Below are 18,392 nucleotides of genomic sequence, written 5' to 3'. Positions count from 1 at the left end.
AAGGGCGAAAAACAGCCCAATGCAAACCAGAAATGAGGAGAGACCTGCTGGAACGAGGAAAAGACAAGTGGCAAGGAAAGAGGCTTCTTTCACTCGTGCTGGCTGCTCTGTTCCCTCCTCCCTCCCCTGCTACTAAAAAGGATCCTGCCCGATCGCTTGAATCCATAGGGAAATGAGGAGAGAGGTGCCAGCAGGGGGAAAAGACAAGCGGCAAGGAAAGAGGCTTTTTTCACTCGTGCTGGCTGCTCTGTTCCCCCCTCTCCCCTGCTACTAAAAAGGATCCTGCCCGATCGCTTGAATCCACAGGGAAATGAGCGAGCTGCCAGCACGGGGGAAAGACAAGCGGCAAGAAAAGAGGCTTCTTTCACTTGTGCTGGCTGCTCTGTTCCCCCCTCCCCCCTGCTACTAACAAGGATCCTGCCCGATCGCTTGAATCCACAGGGAAATGAGGAGAGAGGTGCCAGCAGGGGGAAAAGACAAGCGGCAAGGAAAGAGGCTTCTTTCACTTGTGCTGGCTGCTCTGTTCCCCCCTCCCCCCTGCTACTAAAAAGGATCCTGCCCGATCGCTTGAATCCACAGGGAAATGAGGAGAGCGGTGCCAGCAGGGGGAAAAGACAAGCGGCAAGGAAAGAGGCTTCTTTCACTAGTGCTGGCTGCTCTGTTCCCCCCTCCCCCCTGCTACTAAAAAGGATCCTGCCCGATTGCTTGAATCCACAGGGAAATGAGGAGGGCTACCAGCAGGGGGGAAAGACAAGTAGTAAGGAAAGAAGAAAAGAGGCTTCTTTCACTCAACGTGGCTGCTGTTGCCCTTTTCTCCATTTCAGTGCTACGGCATCGAGGTTGCCCCACCCACCATCGCCCAGGTCCTCGCTTCTCCCAAACATTTCTTTGCCTACCTGATTTCCAGCTCCATCGCGTTTCTTGCCATCGTGTGCAGAGAACCAAAGTTTGTGGGACTAAAACAAAACTTCAATCAATTACAACTTGGGGGGGGGGGGGAGAGATCTCGCAAAGTTGGAATTGATTGATTGAAAGGAGTTTTTTTTAGTCCCACAAACTTTGTTTTCCTGTCCAAAACGGCAAGAAACACGATGGAAAAATGCTACGGAGGGGAAATTAAATAGGCAAAGAAATGCTTGGGAGAAGCGAGGACCTGGGCGATGGGGGGTGGGTCAGGTTCCATGGAGTGGTGCTGAAATGGAGAAAAGGCAACAGAGCAGCCACCTTGAGGGAAAAAAAGCTGCTTTTCCTTATTTCCTTGCTGCTTGTCTTTCCCTCATGCAGATTGCTCTCTTCCTCATTTCCCTTTGGATTGCAGGGACCAGGCAGGATCCTCTGTGCTAGCACGGGGGAGGGGGGAAACAGGGCAGCCACCTTGAGGGAAAAAAAGCTGCTTTTTCTTCTTTTCTTGCCTCTTTTCGTTCCCCTGTGCCAACAGCTCCCTTCCTCATTTGTCTATTGACTGTAGTGCCCAGGATCCTCTTTAATAGAAGGGGAGAATTTAGCAACTGGACTCCACCTGCCATTGTAAAAAGGGCCCAACCTTTACACAGGAGAATGATAAGGGAAGGTTTTTTGACACAGGAGCACACTTGAGCATCCTCCCACCCCCACCCCAATCTCTGCCCGTTAGTGGCAGAGCAACTTCTCCCCACACTGGGTGTTATCCAAAGGGAAGCAGCCAGAGCAGGGAGTGGTGAGGAAGCCTTGTGCAAAAATGCACGGTCCACACAGGTGAGGGGGGACATTAAGTTATGTGGGTGGGCACTCGAGTTCGTGTGATAGCGCGCATGTATGTGCTTTTGGCACCCGAGGCGAAAAAGGTTCGCCATCACTGTTCTAGGAGGAACAAGGAAGAAAACACATAGCTTAAAGGTTTTTCATTTTCTGAATTGTCCCATCCATTTTTTTTTTAAAAAAAATGCCACTGGAAAAACATTGGATAGAATAGTTCTGTCCTATGCAGAGTTTTACATAACAAGGTGAGATTTGTTTTTGGATTTTTAAAAAATTCAGAATCCTCTGGAGTGGGCAACCACACCAAATCTAAATCAAAGAGTCTGATGTTGAAAACTATCTTAGAACATTTACGGTAAAAGCCAGCAGACTTAGATATGGTCAGGAATTATTTTAGGGATTGAGGCAAACATGTTAGCAACATGTATAGTACTATTGCCACCAGTTTGTAGAAGCAAAAAACCAGTTGACATGGGATTTGGTGGTCAGAATATTCATAAGGATGCTGTCATAGATATTGATGCTACATTTGAATGCAACTAGGACATTCTCTCTCTCTCTCTCTCTCTCTCTCTCTCTCTCTCTCTCTCTCAATATTGCTTCAGATTCTTGTGGTCTGGATCCTTGTACCACTCAAATGGAATTGTGGCTACTGCTCTACTCTTCAATAAACAGCTGTTATCTGCTCTTCCAAGGAAGATTTTTTATGTGTACATGGGAGGGAGGGAGGGGGAATAACGAGAGCAAGAACTTTTCAGGCAACATTTAAAAAAAATACTGGCTGTGATTGTACAACTATGATTAATCATTATAAATCATGATTTAGTCAAGTTTAATTTATTCTCCCTAGATTCATCCAGTTCACCCTGGATGTTTTCCTGATTTTAATACAGATATTTTAACTCAGAAACCTACCTATGCCATGTTGAGAATATACATGGAGAGAGAGCGAGAGAGAGAGAAAGAGTGTCTGTCTACTCTATTGTACTCAATTAGAGTGGTAGCACCCTCAAGGATTTGATTGCTGTATATCCTATTTCAGTATGTACGTTTATAGCTGCAATGTCATATCAGCAAAACAGGATTCTGTCAAGATCTGAGGGTTAGAATCTGGTTTCATAGTGTTGGGTTTATCCTATTCTGTTTCTTCCTCCTCTTTCTTATCAGCTTCATCTCAATAGGTTAACAGACCTTTAAGCTGGGTTTCATAAAGTAAAATACCAGTATGTTATATGTGTGTGTTTAGTACATTCAGAGAATATGCACACATAAAATTATTAAAAATAAAAATAAATCCATACCTTCATTAAAAAAAACTTATTAAATATATATTCTATGTATGTTACATTAATTTAAGTCTCAAGTTTGCCTATGCACTTTTTATTAAAATGATATATGTCCCAGACATGCTGTTATCCTCTTTGTTATTCCTTTCTTTCTTTCTTTGTATGCCAATCATAAAAAAAATCCTTGAACTAATTAACCTCTTCATTTATGGCTTACCAATGAAAAGAGTCAGGTTAGATGTTTGGAAGTAGAACACTGTGATATTGTGAGTAATTGCTTAGGTTCTTTTATGTCACACTATGGTTTAATGCAAGATTTCCCAATTTGGTCTACTTCCATTATTCACTTCAGCTCCCAGAATTCATCAGCTGCCACAGTCGCTGTGGAAATCTGTCTATCTATCTATCTATCTGCCTGTCTTAATGTTTGACAGCAGTGATCTTTCTTATTCTCTTTTTGTGCTGCCTTACAGTCTTGACTCCCGGTGACTGTTGCAACAAGTCTTTGCATTTTTGTGTTGCCATTATATTTAAGAATCAAGTAGAACAACGTTTGTAATGACCCTTTTAGTGTAAGATTTTAGATGCAATTGAAAGTCTTTACCAGGAAGGGTGGTTTCTAAATTATTAAAAAAGTGCTTGTCCCATGAAAATGAGTCATGAAAATGAATAACAAAGTGCTTTCACTTCTTCAGAAAGTTGGTTTTTTCCCTGTGTTGTTTAATCTTAATACTAAGTCAACTTTCTGCTTCTATTATTTATATTGGTAAAAAAAGGAGCTTATAGTTTAATTTGGAATTTATAAAATTTTGGTTCGACTTGAAATCATTTACAGATTCGATTACAGTATCGTTTAGATTTGGATGGATTGTAGAATAAGAAACTTTTTCAGTTCATGCAAAGCATTCTTATCATATTTTTTTTTACTATTGTTAACCTTTAATGCTATTAAAACTATTCACAAGATTCAGACAGTGTCATTCATGAGCTGTCATTCTTATTTTTTTTTCATCATTCATCATTCATCTCATTTTATGGACAAATTAACTCATAGCTTTATACAACTTTTATTACTCTGGATTGTTATTACATATAAAATGTAATTTTGAAATGAAATGAAAATTCAAATCTGAATTTGTGATTTGCATCAGCAGTTCACATTAGATACTAAGCAGAAGCTTTACCTTTTAATTTAGTAAAGTTTTAACTGCTTCTGATGTTACCAAATATTGAACTATGGTATGACATATTGAATGTGAAATATCAGTATGCAATATCAACCCGGGTGCCGAACAAGTTAAGGTTCCCATTTCCTGACTTTATAGCTAAGGCCAGGTATTATGTATATTTAATCTGGATTGACAGATATGGGTGGCTATAGAAATTGAATAAATAAAATAATAATAAAACATTGTTGAATAGTTGCATATTTATATTTGATATGTATTGACAATCAGAATTTGCAGGTAGTTTTAGTTATATGCTATTTTATATTTATATACATATATTTATTACCAGCAAGAACTTGAATCTATGTACCATAGTATATATTTATTCATCATGTTTATACACGAAATATAAAGGCCTCTTTGTGAAGATTACCATTCATAATGCACCATGATGGCCCAGTGTGGATTGCTAGATAATTATTCAAATTTTCAATGTTGGGGCTAAGAGTAGATTCCCAGTGGCATTCCAAGCCTAAGGGTGAGCTAAAATCTGTTTCAATAGTATTGCAACCGTTACAATTTTCATGACTTTTTGATTTGGGAGCTTTTTAAAAAAATCTTGAACTACATGCTGTATCTTAGTTAGTTTTATATATTTTCAGTATTTTCTTTAGAAAATTAAGTAATACAACACAGTAGTTCTCCACTATAGTTGTAAGAAACATCATGGTGGTATTGGTGTGCACGCATGCATGTTTGTTTATTTAGGGCTGTGCTAGTTATTCATGCTTTACAGTATGATTTGCATGGTGGATGTAATATGATATGCACGAGGAAGGTGTTAATGTTGCTTTAAGGCCTAACTGGCAGTTATAGTAGCACCTGCACTGAAGCTACTTTCCTCTAGTGCAGCGGTTCTCAAATAGTGGGGCGCGCCCCCCTGGGGGGGCGCGAGGCTCCGTAAACGGGGGCGCGAAGGCTCCCTTTCCATCTGGGTGCAACGGCGGCGAAGGCGTGGGCGAGGCATAATATATGCCGCCTGGAAGTGGCAGCACTTCGGACTGTGGATTTTCATTGGAGCCGCGGGCTGGAGCTGTGCAAGAAGCCTGCTCGGGCGGGGGTGGGAGGGAGGGAAGCATGGGACCGCCTGTCTTCGCCACCGCGTAGCTCGCCTTCCCGCTAGCAGCTCCACCGCCAGCATTCCGTCTGGAAGCTCCACCGCAACAGCCGCTGTTGGGGAAGGGACAAAGGGGCGGCGGTTGCCCGATCTTGCCACCGCCACCCCTTCGCCCCTGGTAATGGCGACTGTTGTGCTGCTGCTTCCAGCTGGGATGCTGGAGCAGCTGCTGGCAGGGAGGGAGGGAAGAAGGGCAGAAGGGAGGTGGAAGGAAGGTAAGAAAAGCAGACATGCCGGAGGGAAAGAGGAAAGAAGGCAAGCAGGCAGGAAGGAGGCAGAAGGAAGGAGGGAAGAATGGAACTGGAAGGGAGGCAGGGAAGGAGGGAGGGAGAAAGGAAGGATAGGAGGATAGGGAAAGAGGAAAGAAGGCAGGCAGGCAGAAGGGAGGGAGGTGCAAGGAAGGAAGAAAGCATAGATAAGCAGGAGGGAAAGAAGGCAGGCAGGCAGGAGGAAAGAGGAAGGAGGGAATTGGAAGGGAGGCAGGGAAGGAGGGAGGGAGAAAGGAAGGATAGGAGGATAGGGAAAGAGGAAAGAAGGCAGGCAGGCAGAAGGGAGGGAGGTGCAAGGAAGGAAGGAAGCATAGATAAGCAGGAGGGAAAGAAGGCAGGCAGGCAGGGGGAAAGAGGAAGGAGGGAACTGGAAGGGAGGCAGGAAGGAAGGGAAGGAGGAAGGGAGGGTGGAAGGAAGGATAGACAAGTAAGAGGGAAAGAGGAAAGAAAGCATGTGACTACGGTGGGAGACGAGGAAAGATCGGTGTGCTATGTTATGCAGAGGTGTACTTATAACAATTTTATAGACAAATGATACTATTTACAGTCGCGCGGGGGGGGGGGCGCGAAATGTTTTCTTCTTCCTGGGGGGGCATGACAGAAAATAATTGAGAAGCACTGCTCTAGTGTAACAGCAGGAAAAGAGCTTGGAGCACTGAGGAGTAATAGAGGTGTTTCAGTTTTAGAAAGGGGGGGTGGTTGCTTCAGATAAAGTACCTCTTTAGGTAACAACCCTTAATTTTATACAAAAATACAACTTAGGTAAATAGGAAAAGTCCAAACATTTATTTGATTATATGGGTAAGAGTAATGTGACTTTACATAGACCAAAGCAACTGCTATTTTGCTAATCTGAATGTGAAAATAGCCTAAATGACTAACTATAACTAACTATAAACAAAGAACTTGTCCATTTAAAAAAACCCAAAATTTATATAATAAACATGAAAATAGCAGAAATAATATTAATAATAACATTGAAATCTTTATATATATATTTACTGTAGATACTTTATTTTCTCTTTACCTCTGAAAATAATCTTACACTTAACACCCAAAAAACTAAAGAACTTATAATTGACTTCAGGAGGAAGAGAGATGTACATTTACCATTGTACATTGTACATAAATGGCGAGGAGGTGGAGAGGGTTGGTAGTTTTAAATTTCTGGGCATTTATATCTCGAAGGACCTCTCATGGTCCATGAATGCTAACATGCTTGGGAAGAAGACACTGAAGAGGCTGTGTTTCCTGAGAATGCTAAGGAAGATAAATCTATCTCAGCATCTACTTCTGTCCTACTATCGCAGCACTATTGAGAGTGTCGTGACATATGGCATTCTTGCATGGTATGGGAGCACTCTACAGCGGACAAAAAAACTCTACAGAGAATCATTAAAACTGCCCAGAATATCACTGGGCTCCAGTTACTAGCCCTGGTTGACATCTTCGCATTTCACTGTTTGAGGAAGTTGCATAACATTCTCAGAGACTCTTCCCATCCTGCTTACAATCTTTTTAGACCGTTGCCTTCTGGCAGAAGATACAGAACAATTAAAACTAGGACCACACGTCTTCTGAATAGCTTTTATCCCAGAGTTATAATTGCACTCAACAAGGAACCAGAAGGCTCCTATTGGACATCACTACTTGGTCTGTTGTGTGGATGCTTGGGTGGTTTGGGGCGGGGATTTTTTTTGGTGGGTGGGGGTGTGTTTGGGGATTGTTATGTGTGTTGGGCCTTGGCTCTGGGTGTTATGTGAATTTTGTTGTATGTGTAAACTCTGTATATATGTACAATGACAATAAAGTAAAGTAAAGTATTTTAGGATGACTCTGAATTAACCGAATGGTTCACAAAAATCTGGAACTGATTTTCCATTGAATTTCTCAGTTGTTTGAAGTCCACAAGTATATAAAAAAGTAATATTTTTTCCTTGTATGGGTGATACAATATATGCATTTTGAAATATTCTACCATGGGCTGTAAAATATAATCCAGAAGTTATGCCTACAAGGCTCAATAGGCTTCTTGTTTGAGGTACATCCAGAACTATAAACTTTCCCAAACAAAACAGAGGCGTTGTAAGCATTTGACAAGCATATTTGGAGGGTTTCATTTGAACTTGTAAATCACACGGTGTCTGACAGCTTCACCCTGGAGTATTTTTCTGATTCTCCACAGCAGTAGCCATGATATTTCCTACTTAACTACATGTATTCCCAGAGTGCTGGGGACAATGTCCTCCGAATCTCATTTAGTGCATTTTCTACGCTCTTGCTACCTACACCCCGTGGTTCCATTAAGAAGAAAAGGGTTTCTCTCTCTGTCCCTATAATTTTAAGGTGTGTCATCTGCAGGGATCCCTTGGCAAAGCCTTCTCAGTTACTGTACAGCTTTTCTGAAACAGCATTTAAATGAAGATTAAATCAGCCCCAATTTATCTTGGAGTTTTGAAAATTAATACTTGGGTTTTTCATGTCTCCTGCAGGGCATGCAGTGTTTGCATTCGATGTATATGATGCTTATATTTTAATCATATTACTGTATTTAGATATGCAAGCTACTCAGAATCATTTAGGATAGCAGCAGCATAGAAGCCTTGTAAAAGAAAATAATAAGTGTTATTACAAAATGTGCTACCACTTTGCAGTTTCAGGTCAGTTACTTGAAAATGTGGTGCTTTGATGGTTGGTGTACTGTATTACCCATGATTGTCCCTTTATTCTAATAATCTCTAGATAAATTTTTATTGAGAAATAATTTCAAAAGGGAAGGTAATTGCATATGACATTTAACAGTTGTCCTGAATCAGTGTCAAGGCAATCATGGAGTGGATGGGTAGAAGATTAATTTAAGTGACAGAGATGTTCCTGGTTAAGAACACAGCTCTTAATTTTTCATCTTGAAGAATCAGTTTTGAAGTTTGGGGATATTTCTATATAATGCTGATGTTGGCAATGATAATAGCCAGGATCCCCTAACCAAATTTAAAATTCGCTGGGCTAATTGTCCCCCCCCCCACAGAGCATGTCAGTAACACATATCTTACCCTGTTTCCCTGAAAATAAAACCTCCCCAGATAATAAGCCCAATTGGGCTTTTGAGCGCATGTGCTAAAATAAGCCCACCCCCAAAAATAAGCCCTCCCTCAAAATATTTAAATGCATGCAGATGGTCCCTGCCATTTCCTGGTGGGGAGGGAGGAACATGCCCCACATGCCCCAGCCATCCCTGCAGAATGGCCTCACGGAGGCCACTACTGCAAACCCTAGTTACCGCGTCCCTTCTCTTAGTGGCGGCCACAAAAAGAGCAGAAGGTCTAGCGATATTAGGGCTAGCAAGAGTGCCAGAAACAGAGCCAGAAGTCCTGGCCCTCTCTGGATCAGCTGATCCATTTTTGGGGAAACGGTATGTATATAATCCTTGAATGGATTGTATGTTTTACATAGAGCTACCTTTAATAATTCTGTTGAATCTGTTTAGAAATGCAGGTGCATAGTTGTTAGTGAATTATTTAATCAAACTATACTTATGCACAAGTGAATTGGTTTGTTTATTGCTGTGTGGATTTCAGAAGCTGGATAATTATCTTTAAAATCCTGTTGTCTTAGGACTGAGATATGTGTCTATTTGGAGATAATAGAATGAGCAGAATGGTATCTTAGATCAAGTAGACTATGTAACACCATTCATCATAGATCTTAAACAAACCAAGGAGACTTTAGAAGATTGCCCTGTAAACACTCAATGTTCTTTATCTAAAGTATTGAGCCATTCCCACAGCAGAGGCTTTGCAGTCCAGTTGTGACACTTAGCCCACAGTCTTTACATTTTGTGCTGTTGAAGGTTTGTGACATATTGCTTTTATAGTTATTTTTTTGCCAGCTGAGCCTGTCCATTTTATATTGCATCCTGTGACATTCTGTAATGGAGTTTTAATACAGGCTCTTGACAAGGATTTCTAACCTATCCTTAATAATATGTAAATCAGGGGTAGGTTGTCATTTTGAACTAGAACTCATTTGGGATTTAGTATGAGAGAAGTGACCTGTTTATTAAATGGATGTCTCATTTGGACAGTTATAAAATATCCATAAAAGTGCGTATGTTCTCCAGAATGCTTTGTAGTTTTATCGTTGTGTTACCTAAAGTTATTGCCTCTAATAAAGTAATTAGTAGGAACTGATCCTCTGTCTGTAGCTTGGTAACTTCTGATTTAAAAAAAAAACTTTAAAAAACCCTTCAGAAAAGTCAGCTTGGCTTCCTCCTACTAAACCTAGAGTATTAAAAATATAAATATAAATGCTTATAGATAAATATGACAAATGAGGGTATTTTATTGTAAATTGGTTCCAAATTCATTGATACAGAGTTATATAGATGTTTACATTTGTTGAGCACAAAAATAATTTACTGCTCTTGATAGAAAGACCAGTCCAACAGTCATAGACCAGAAACCCTTAAAATTTTTGTACAAATTAATAGTCAAGAGAGTTATTACCTTGGTTTATCATCATTATGATTCAAGAAGATCTTAAATTTACATTGTTAGATAAAACGGGGAGTAAATTATAATTGTATTATTGATTAGATCTTATATTGTGGTGTAGGACACTGAAAAGGATCAAATATTTAATAAAACAATGTAGTGTTATTTTTGGTACTTTCAGATCTCCATATCCAATAGTAATGAATATTCATAAAATTGAATATTTACACCATGACTTTGTAAAATTTGCTTTGAAAAATATTTCTAGTATAATTTCATTCCTTCTAATGATTCTCTTTTGATATATGTTGTACTGCTTATCTTATTTCAAGTTAATATTTATTAATCTCTTATTACATGCAACAACAGTAGTCATTTAAGTGAGAGGCATAATTCTTATAGAAAGTATGGGCATAATCAAACATCATAGCATTTGAAAATTGATTTATGCAGATGTAGGCAAAATTGGGAATGAGCATGCTGTTATCCTCTCAGATCTCTTAAACTTATGTATCCTTAAAATACAACATGGTGTATATCACTAAAGTTAGAGTCGCATTAGTATGAGTGGACATTCTGAACCTTGAACTTATTTCTGAGTAATGACAGTTAAATATTTGCAGTTCAAGAGTTTTCAGACTTTGTCCAGGCAAATTTGGAATGGGGGGTGGGAATCACAAGGGCAACAATGAAATACAGTTGTGCAGCTTACTGTTCATTGCTGTTTTTCAGTTCAGATTGGCAAATGAAAATAAACAAATGAAACAACGGCATGGATTTGTTGCCAAATGGCTAAAGTTCACTCAAATTCAGAAAGTATTGTCTACTAGGATCATAAATAAATCTTACAGATAGAAAGCTGAAAATGACAGGCAAAAATTGGAAGAGAGGAATGGGTTGTATAAGTCCTTTGTTGTGATTATAAAAATCATAGATATTTTAGTTTTTGCTGTGTTCAGAACTACAAAGTTAAACTATCTATTTTCTTGATTTCATAAAGGGAGAAGTTCCAGTTGAGCAATTTAATGTCTTAAAATAAAAACAAATAAAGAAGCCAACAAGCATACATAAATAAATAAAAAAAATTGCAGGTCAGAGACAAGTAGAAAGGTAGGATAGTTTTGTTTGTGGGCATTGTGCAGGATGTGGATGCTCAGTTTTGTTTTAGAAGCTGTATACTGGAGTAGATAAGATGTTTATTTTAGAACATTTGTGTTACAGTCTATTAAGTTTTAACATGGGTAAATTCCACTTATTTTGTTCATTTATATTAATATATTTTATTTTTTAGAGTGCAAATTAATTTTTTTTGTATTCTGAATCCTAGTGTAGGTAGTGGTAATTGTCCTTAAATTGTATGCTAAAACATTACAGATGCATGTTATTCCCCCCCCCTCTTTCTCGTGTTGAACATAAAATCAGCACGAAACATTGTTACTAGTATTTACAGATTTTTTAAAAAAAAGTTGAGAAAGCTCAATAATTTATAATATCTAAAGTAGCATTATAGCAGTATTAAAACATATAAGTACTTTTTCAAGAAAATGTTCCCTTTCTCTCTCTCTCATGTTTTTTTTTTTGCAAGTAACATTACACATTTTATGGTGAGGATATATAAAATCTGTTGTTTTCTAAAACACCAGAATGGAACATCTGGACCACATAATTCTGATCATTGCTGTACACCGTGTTCTAGATTAAATTGACTTTTTAGAGGCAATCCTTCTCTGAAAAACCAGTTGGAGGATTAGAAAAGCAGGTAGACAATCCTGTAACATCCAGATCAGTGTTATCTGGAGGATAAACACAATGATCTTAACCGCAGCAGACTTTTTAATGAATAGTCAGAAATTGTCAGCCTGTTGGCTTGTATCTCATCAGTTAGTTATAGCTTACAAATTGAAACTTCAGAATCAGAATAGAGCTGGAAGGGACCTTAGTGGTCTTCTAGTCCTGATCAGGAAGAAGAGAACTTAACTCTTCTAAAGAACATTTAAACTGAATAGACCTGACGGCCGTGACCAGGGGGGCCTTTTACCAGGTTCGCCTGGTACGTCAGTTGTGCCCCTTCCTGGATTGGGATGCTCTGTGCACAGTCACTCATGCCCTCGTCCTTTCTCGCCTGGACTATTGCAATGCTCTCTACATGGGGCTGCCCTTGAAGAGCACCCAGAGGCTTCAGCTGGTCCAGAATGCGGCCGCACGGGTTGTCCTGGGAGTACCTAGGTTCTCCCATGTTACACCCCTTTTAGGTGGCCTGCACTGGTTGCCAGTTGTTTTCTGGGTGCGATTCAAGGTATTATGACCTTTAAAGCGCTCCATGGCTTAGGCCCAGGGTACCTGCGAGACCACCTACTGCCACCAGTAGCCTCCCACCGTCCAGTACGATCCCACAAAGTTGGCCTCCTCAGGGTGCCATCGGCCAGGCCAGACAGTGTCGGCTGGTGACCTCCAGGGGAAGAGCCTTCTCTGTGGGAGCGCCTTCCCTCTGGAATGAGCTGCCCCCGGAGCTTCGCATAATCCCTGACCTCCGGTCCTTCTGACGCACCCTAAAAAGTTGGCTTTTCCAGCAAGCTGGCCTGGCCTGTTAATTTTAACTTATTTTAAATGTATTGTCTTTTAAATTCGGTTTGTTTTTTTGGATATGTATTTAATTTTTTTTAACTTTTGGGATGTGTGTTTTTTTAATGTTGTACACCGCCCTGAGTCCTTTTGGAGAAGGGGGGGATATAAATCCAAATAAACAAACAAACAAACCAAACAAACATTAGACAACAAACCAGGAGACTGTGTTCTTAGGCATGAAAACTGGCTGGGTGACTATGGGCCAGTCATTCTCTTTCTTCCAAATTCACCTCACAGGGTTGTGGAAAAATAGAAGGAGGAACTAGTATTAGATATGTTTGCACCTTGAGTTATTTATGAAAATAATCCAAGGGTTTTTTTTTCTTTTAAAAATATTGCAAGTGCACCTTCATTTATTGTAGCACATTTTAAATTCACATAGTTTGGAAAAAGCTCACATTTTTTGTAGACCAAATTCAACTGATATAATAAGACAGGTTCATTGAATTTCTCTGCCCTTTATGGCTAAATTGATACTATACAAGTAAAAAAGATACAATGGCACTTTCCATGTCTCTTAGTACAACAAAGGGTAGATGTAAGAATGTTTTACAATCAACAGCCTTTTCATGTGTTTATGCTTTGGATTTCTCCTTCGAAGAGTCAGTCTGATGCCCATTTATCAGGGAATAAACACAATTAACTCAAAAAGGTATAATTTGAGTACAAGTAGTAGTCAATTTATGACAATTCATTTAGTGACTTTAAAATGACTCTAAAGTGTCTTTAAAAATGCAGCAGAAGGAAAAGAGCAGGGTCAATGCTGTTAGTTCTCCATTGGTTTTTGTAAGAGAGAGATGACAGTATTTAACACAGTTCTGCATTTGCGGATCTTTTTTTTTTAAATGTTGAGGGCCAGCAAAAAGAAACTTAGAATTTTGGATAGAGAATTAGAAAGGCATTTTCATGCATTGGGCTGCCCTATATCATCACTCTTTTCTCAAGTTTTAGATGTTTTGATCTAAAGAATGGGTAAATAATTTATTGAAAGGGACAATGAATCCTGAGGAGTAAGCATGGTATCAATGATTGTGAGAATGCACAAGGAACAGTGCTTCTCCAGTTAACTAAACAAACAAAAACTATCTAAGTATTCTGGATGCCCATTAAATTAATCAGGTTTATAAAATTTACAATGGCTGTTCTTTCCCCAAGGGTCAAGAAATATCACAGTTCTTGATCACTCTGAACAATAATAAAGATCGTCAACTTTTTCTTCATTTCTCCCCACCTTGCTGGGCAAACAGTGCCCTGTTAGAAAAATGCAAAGTGAACTGCTCCCTAAATAGAAGCCATTTTAAGCCAACAAGAGCAAAGCTATGGGTTCTGCTGCGAATTAGGAAGCTTTGCTGGCATTTGCTGCTGCTGCTGTTGCTGAAAATGTTGATCTGAAATCCGCTCCTGTGGTTGAAAGTAGATTGCCAGCTTCGTGTATGAGGTTATTTTAGTCCCAGATACAGGCTTGTCGCTGCGTTGCCAGGTTTCCTGTGGCCACCTCCTCTTGCTAAAGCCAGGCTTTTGCCTAGGGTGGTGGGGAAGGTGGTTTTTTATATGTTCCCAGCTAACCTGCCTTGGCACTGCTGTCAGTGGCTCGGCACACCGAAGAGAATAGTTCTCTAGCACTTGAAAAAAGTGTTGCCTTCTCTGGAAGAAAGAGGCAGGACTTGAGCTTTCAAAGGAAGTGAATGGGATAGGTCAGGAGACTGTACCATTTCTGAACTCCCCTCTTCCTTTTATATTCATCTGTCAGATACAGTAGGCGTGCTCTGTGCCTGCCGAGCTCGCTCGATGCAAAGCAGGGGGAAAGCAATCTAAAACAGAGCTGCTAGGACGAAGCTTGCTCGTCCCTCACCCCGAGATCTTTCTTTCCATTCCCCTCTCTCCTCTCTCTGGATGCTACAAGAACTTGGGCTCTTGTTGGAAGCTATTGAAAAACTAACATGGTTTAATCCTCTAACTGCATGTTGGGTAAATTGAAAGCCCGCACATGGTCATCCTCTTGCAAGCGAATAAGTAGCATCCGATGGACATTTTCTCTGCTTACAGCATAGTAATGAATATCTGACAGGCACGACCTTTCATAAGACAGCCTACATTATTGGCTTCCTGCCCAGATTATTGCTGCAATCCTATCTGTGATTGGTTATCTCTCTATCATGCCTTGCTTCAGAAGGGGAAAACGGCCCCTTTTTAATAAATCTGTGATGGCTGGCTGCAATATGCTATACTGTAAGTATTTTATTGGAAACGGAAAAGGGTATCGTGCTGTAAAGTAGTAGACTGAAGAAGCACATGGCAACGTCATTATGCTGTGAGACATCAGTGAAATGCTGCTTGGTAAATTTTAACCTATCTGTTTTTTCTACAGGTTGGTACTAAGAAGTGCCTTTCCTGACGTCTCTGCTGCTTGGAATCGCTTCTAGAGCAGTCTCTGCTTTTGCCTTGCTTGCTGCCAGCTAGACTGCGACGACACCACAGCCACTCTCGCCCAGCCACCCCTCCCCTCTAAGCATCAGGCATTGCCCTAGGCTGCTTTAGTTAATCTTACAGAAATAAAAGTTTGCTGGAAAAGTGAGCAGTCTTCTGCCAGGAAAAGAAAGGGGGGAAAAAATCCGAGAGGAGAGGAAAAAAAAAAAGAGAGATCCAAACCGGTTTCTTGATTTGTTGCTCTAAACTGCTGCATCTGTCTGTGCCAAACTAATCATTACCAATTGCACCACACCAAAAAATTAAGAACGAATAATTATTGCAGATTCAGCTGTGTGTGGAGACAAACTTTTCCTGAGAGCAGCTTGAAAAATTCTGTGTCCGAGGGTCTGCCACGTTTTTTTGCTGCTTGCGTTTGGGGCTCCAAATCGGCATTCAGAATGGGTTACTGAGAGCACAAGGCTAGTTCGAAGGCACACTTTTAAATGCTCCTCTTACTTTTGATCCTAGCATTTCTCTAAGTTTAACCTCCCCCTTCCCCCTTTTGATTGACAGTTTCATGCTGTGACTTTCTAGAGGGAATATCTCTTCCTTACTGTCGCAACAACACAATTTTACATCTTTTACCATTGGGCTCGGGAACTGGGGAAATATTTTGGAGGCGACATTTTTCATCATTTCCAGTCTTATCAGTTTGGCCTTTTTTAATTTGTTCATTTCATTGACAATTTTAACTACCTGTAAAATCTAAACATGGCTGTAAGTGTCACACCAATCCGGGACACAAAATGGCTAACACTGGAAGTATGTCGAGAGTTCCAAAGAGGGACTTGCTCACGACCAGATACGGAATGTAAATTTGCACATCCATCGAAAAGCTGCCAAGTTGAAAATGGACGCGTAATCGCCTGCTTTGATTCATTGAAAGTGAGTAAATATTATCATTCTTTTTAAGTCATAAGGCAAAAGCAATAACTAGAACATTGATATTAGCCAAATTATTAAGTTCCATGTAATAGTTTCAGATCATAAAATCACCCAGATGTTTGCTTTTGTGAATGGGTATATGATGTAGCTATTTTGTTTTAAAGCTATAGGAAATTTGCAGAAAGATCAATTTCTGTCTTCTTGAAAATGCCCTTATTGTAGAATTACATTGTATTTTTGTTGGAATTTTAAAAGTTATTTATTTGCTAATGTAGAAAAGGAGTTGTGTTTAATCTGTGATAGTGCAAAACAAAAACAAACAAGTAAACAAAGAGTCAGGTTGCATCTTAAATACTAATGAACTGACGAAGGTGTGTGCAATTACAGGCTGCACCTTGCCTTGTCAAAGAGTCATGTTAAAGCAATACTATTTTGAAATCTCATGCTGCAGTAAGTTTATTAATCTTAAGAACAGCATGATTTCCTTCAAAAATAAAAATGGAAAACTGGACTCATATAGTACTTTGTGTGTGCTGGATAAAAATGAAAAGTAAAAGTAATGTCTTTTAATAATTAGTTGCAACTGAGTGTTATTATGTTTGGATTTCTGCTATATAAGAGAAACAGGGTTGAAGTTCAAGATTTGAGAATACTTCCTATCCTGAAATTGTGTAGGATTTGAATATGTTACTGATATTGTCAATGCAAGGATCACTTGTATAAAAGTTAGCTAAGAAGATCATGGACTTTGTATTATATATAGTTAAGGCACTATTCACTATGCCTTACTTTTTCAATGGAAGAATGATGTTTAACATTTCTAAAGCTACTGCTTACAATATATTTCCACCTTTATTGGTTAGATGATGGTATTTTCCATCCCTGTTTTTTGACCCCGGTATCCCAGAATTGTTTCATTCTGCTCTTGCAAACAGTGTTCGTTTATGAGAGCATAAACAGCATTGGTTAACTGGATTTGGTTGAGAAACAGGACAGCCCTGTGTGTAACAGAAAATGATGTGGTTAATAATAAATGAATGATTCATGTAGTTCCCTTTCCACTGGTTGAATAATTTGCAAAGAACTGATACTTGTATGAATATGCACTTAGATAGACTGGAAGAGAAATATGTGCTTTTGCTTGTTTTCATTAAAATGAAATCGTACTACTATTACAACCACATGTTTGGACTTGGAATTTTACTGCAATGGGGCAGATTTTCAACTGTGCCTCATGTATGACTGGATTCATTTATATTGATGGACTTGAAATAGATCTGTATTAGTCTCCCTTTATTTATTTATCAGCACAAATGCAACACAAATGTAACAAAGGCAACATAAAAAATATGGTTTTCTGCCTGGATGGTGTCCTGGAGTGAGCCGAAAGACAGAAAAGTGAAACAGTGTGTTCCCTCCCATATTTGGGCATACCAGGGGTTGTAACACACACACATACATACATACATACATACACACACACACACACACACACACACACACAAACACACACACACACATTCATAAACATATATGTATGTATATAGGAGAAGAGAGGAAGATCCTCTATATCAGGGGTGTCCATCCCACATTATCCGTGTCATGTGACATATCGGGACTTTTTTCCCTTTGCTAAACCAGCCATGGGTGTGGCCAGCATGTGATGCATCTGGCCCGCGGGATGGGAGTTTGACAGCCCTGCCCTATGTCAATAAAAACTGTAAAATGTTTTAAAACTAATATAAATACAAAAAAAATTGTCATGTGGTCATATAAAAAAAACTGCTTGGTACTGGTATGCCAGAAAATGGGTGCTACTACTGAAAAGAGCACTTAAGATCTGAGTAGTTGCTTCAGCTCAAAAGAGCCCAGGCTTCGGGGGAAGATATCAGAAACTGTTAATATTAAATAAATTTATGGGAGAGATGAGGAAAACAGGATCATTAAGAAGGAATGATGGGAGTTTCTGTTCTACAAAATCTGGACAATTATTGATGCTCAGCTCTATATTATCGGAGGCCAACAAATATAGAAAACTCAAAATCAACAATAACTTGGCAATAAATTGATTATAAATTGGCTTTGAAAAATTCAAGAGTGTTTATTACCTGTCTCTGTAGTGTAATGATGTTAACACTTTAAGTTGCTCTCATTCTCTAGTTAATTTAAAGACAATCCCGTGTATATCAGATTATGAAAGTCAATCATGAAGGTAATCAGAAAATATTTGTTATATTAGTTAGCTTGTTTGGTAGAAAGACGTCTCTACTGAATTAACAGAA

The 18,392-nt window shown here is 39.4% G+C and overlaps 1 protein-coding gene across 17 annotated transcripts in view; it reads left to right on the top strand.

Annotated features, from left to right (window-relative positions):
• MBNL1 (muscleblind like splicing regulator 1) overlaps positions 1–18,392 on the top strand; it is a 207,741-nt gene that overhangs the window by 18,811 nt on the left and 170,538 nt on the right. For 15 of the 17 annotated variants that reach the window (XM_081953661.1, XM_081953650.1, XM_081953646.1 and 12 more), the window contains one exon: positions 15,125–16,110. The exons of 1 other annotated variant lie outside the window; for it this stretch is intronic. In XM_081953661.1, coding sequence (XP_081809787.1) covers positions 15,937–16,110 — 174 coding nt within the window. In that variant the 5' untranslated portion in view covers positions 15,125–15,936. Of the gene's footprint in view, positions 1–14,544; positions 14,986–15,124; positions 16,111–18,392 lie in introns of those variants that run through there. One more of the 17 variants, XM_081953654.1, reaches the window with a different exon arrangement.

The sequence above is a fragment of the Natrix helvetica genome, assembly GCF_964273705.1.
Source record: "Natrix helvetica genome assembly, chromosome: 5".
Taxonomy (NCBI): domain Eukaryota; kingdom Metazoa; phylum Chordata; class Lepidosauria; order Squamata; family Natricidae; genus Natrix; species Natrix helvetica.
The sequence above is the reverse complement of the archived record's forward strand: the minus strand, read 5'-3'. Positions and strand labels throughout refer to the sequence as shown.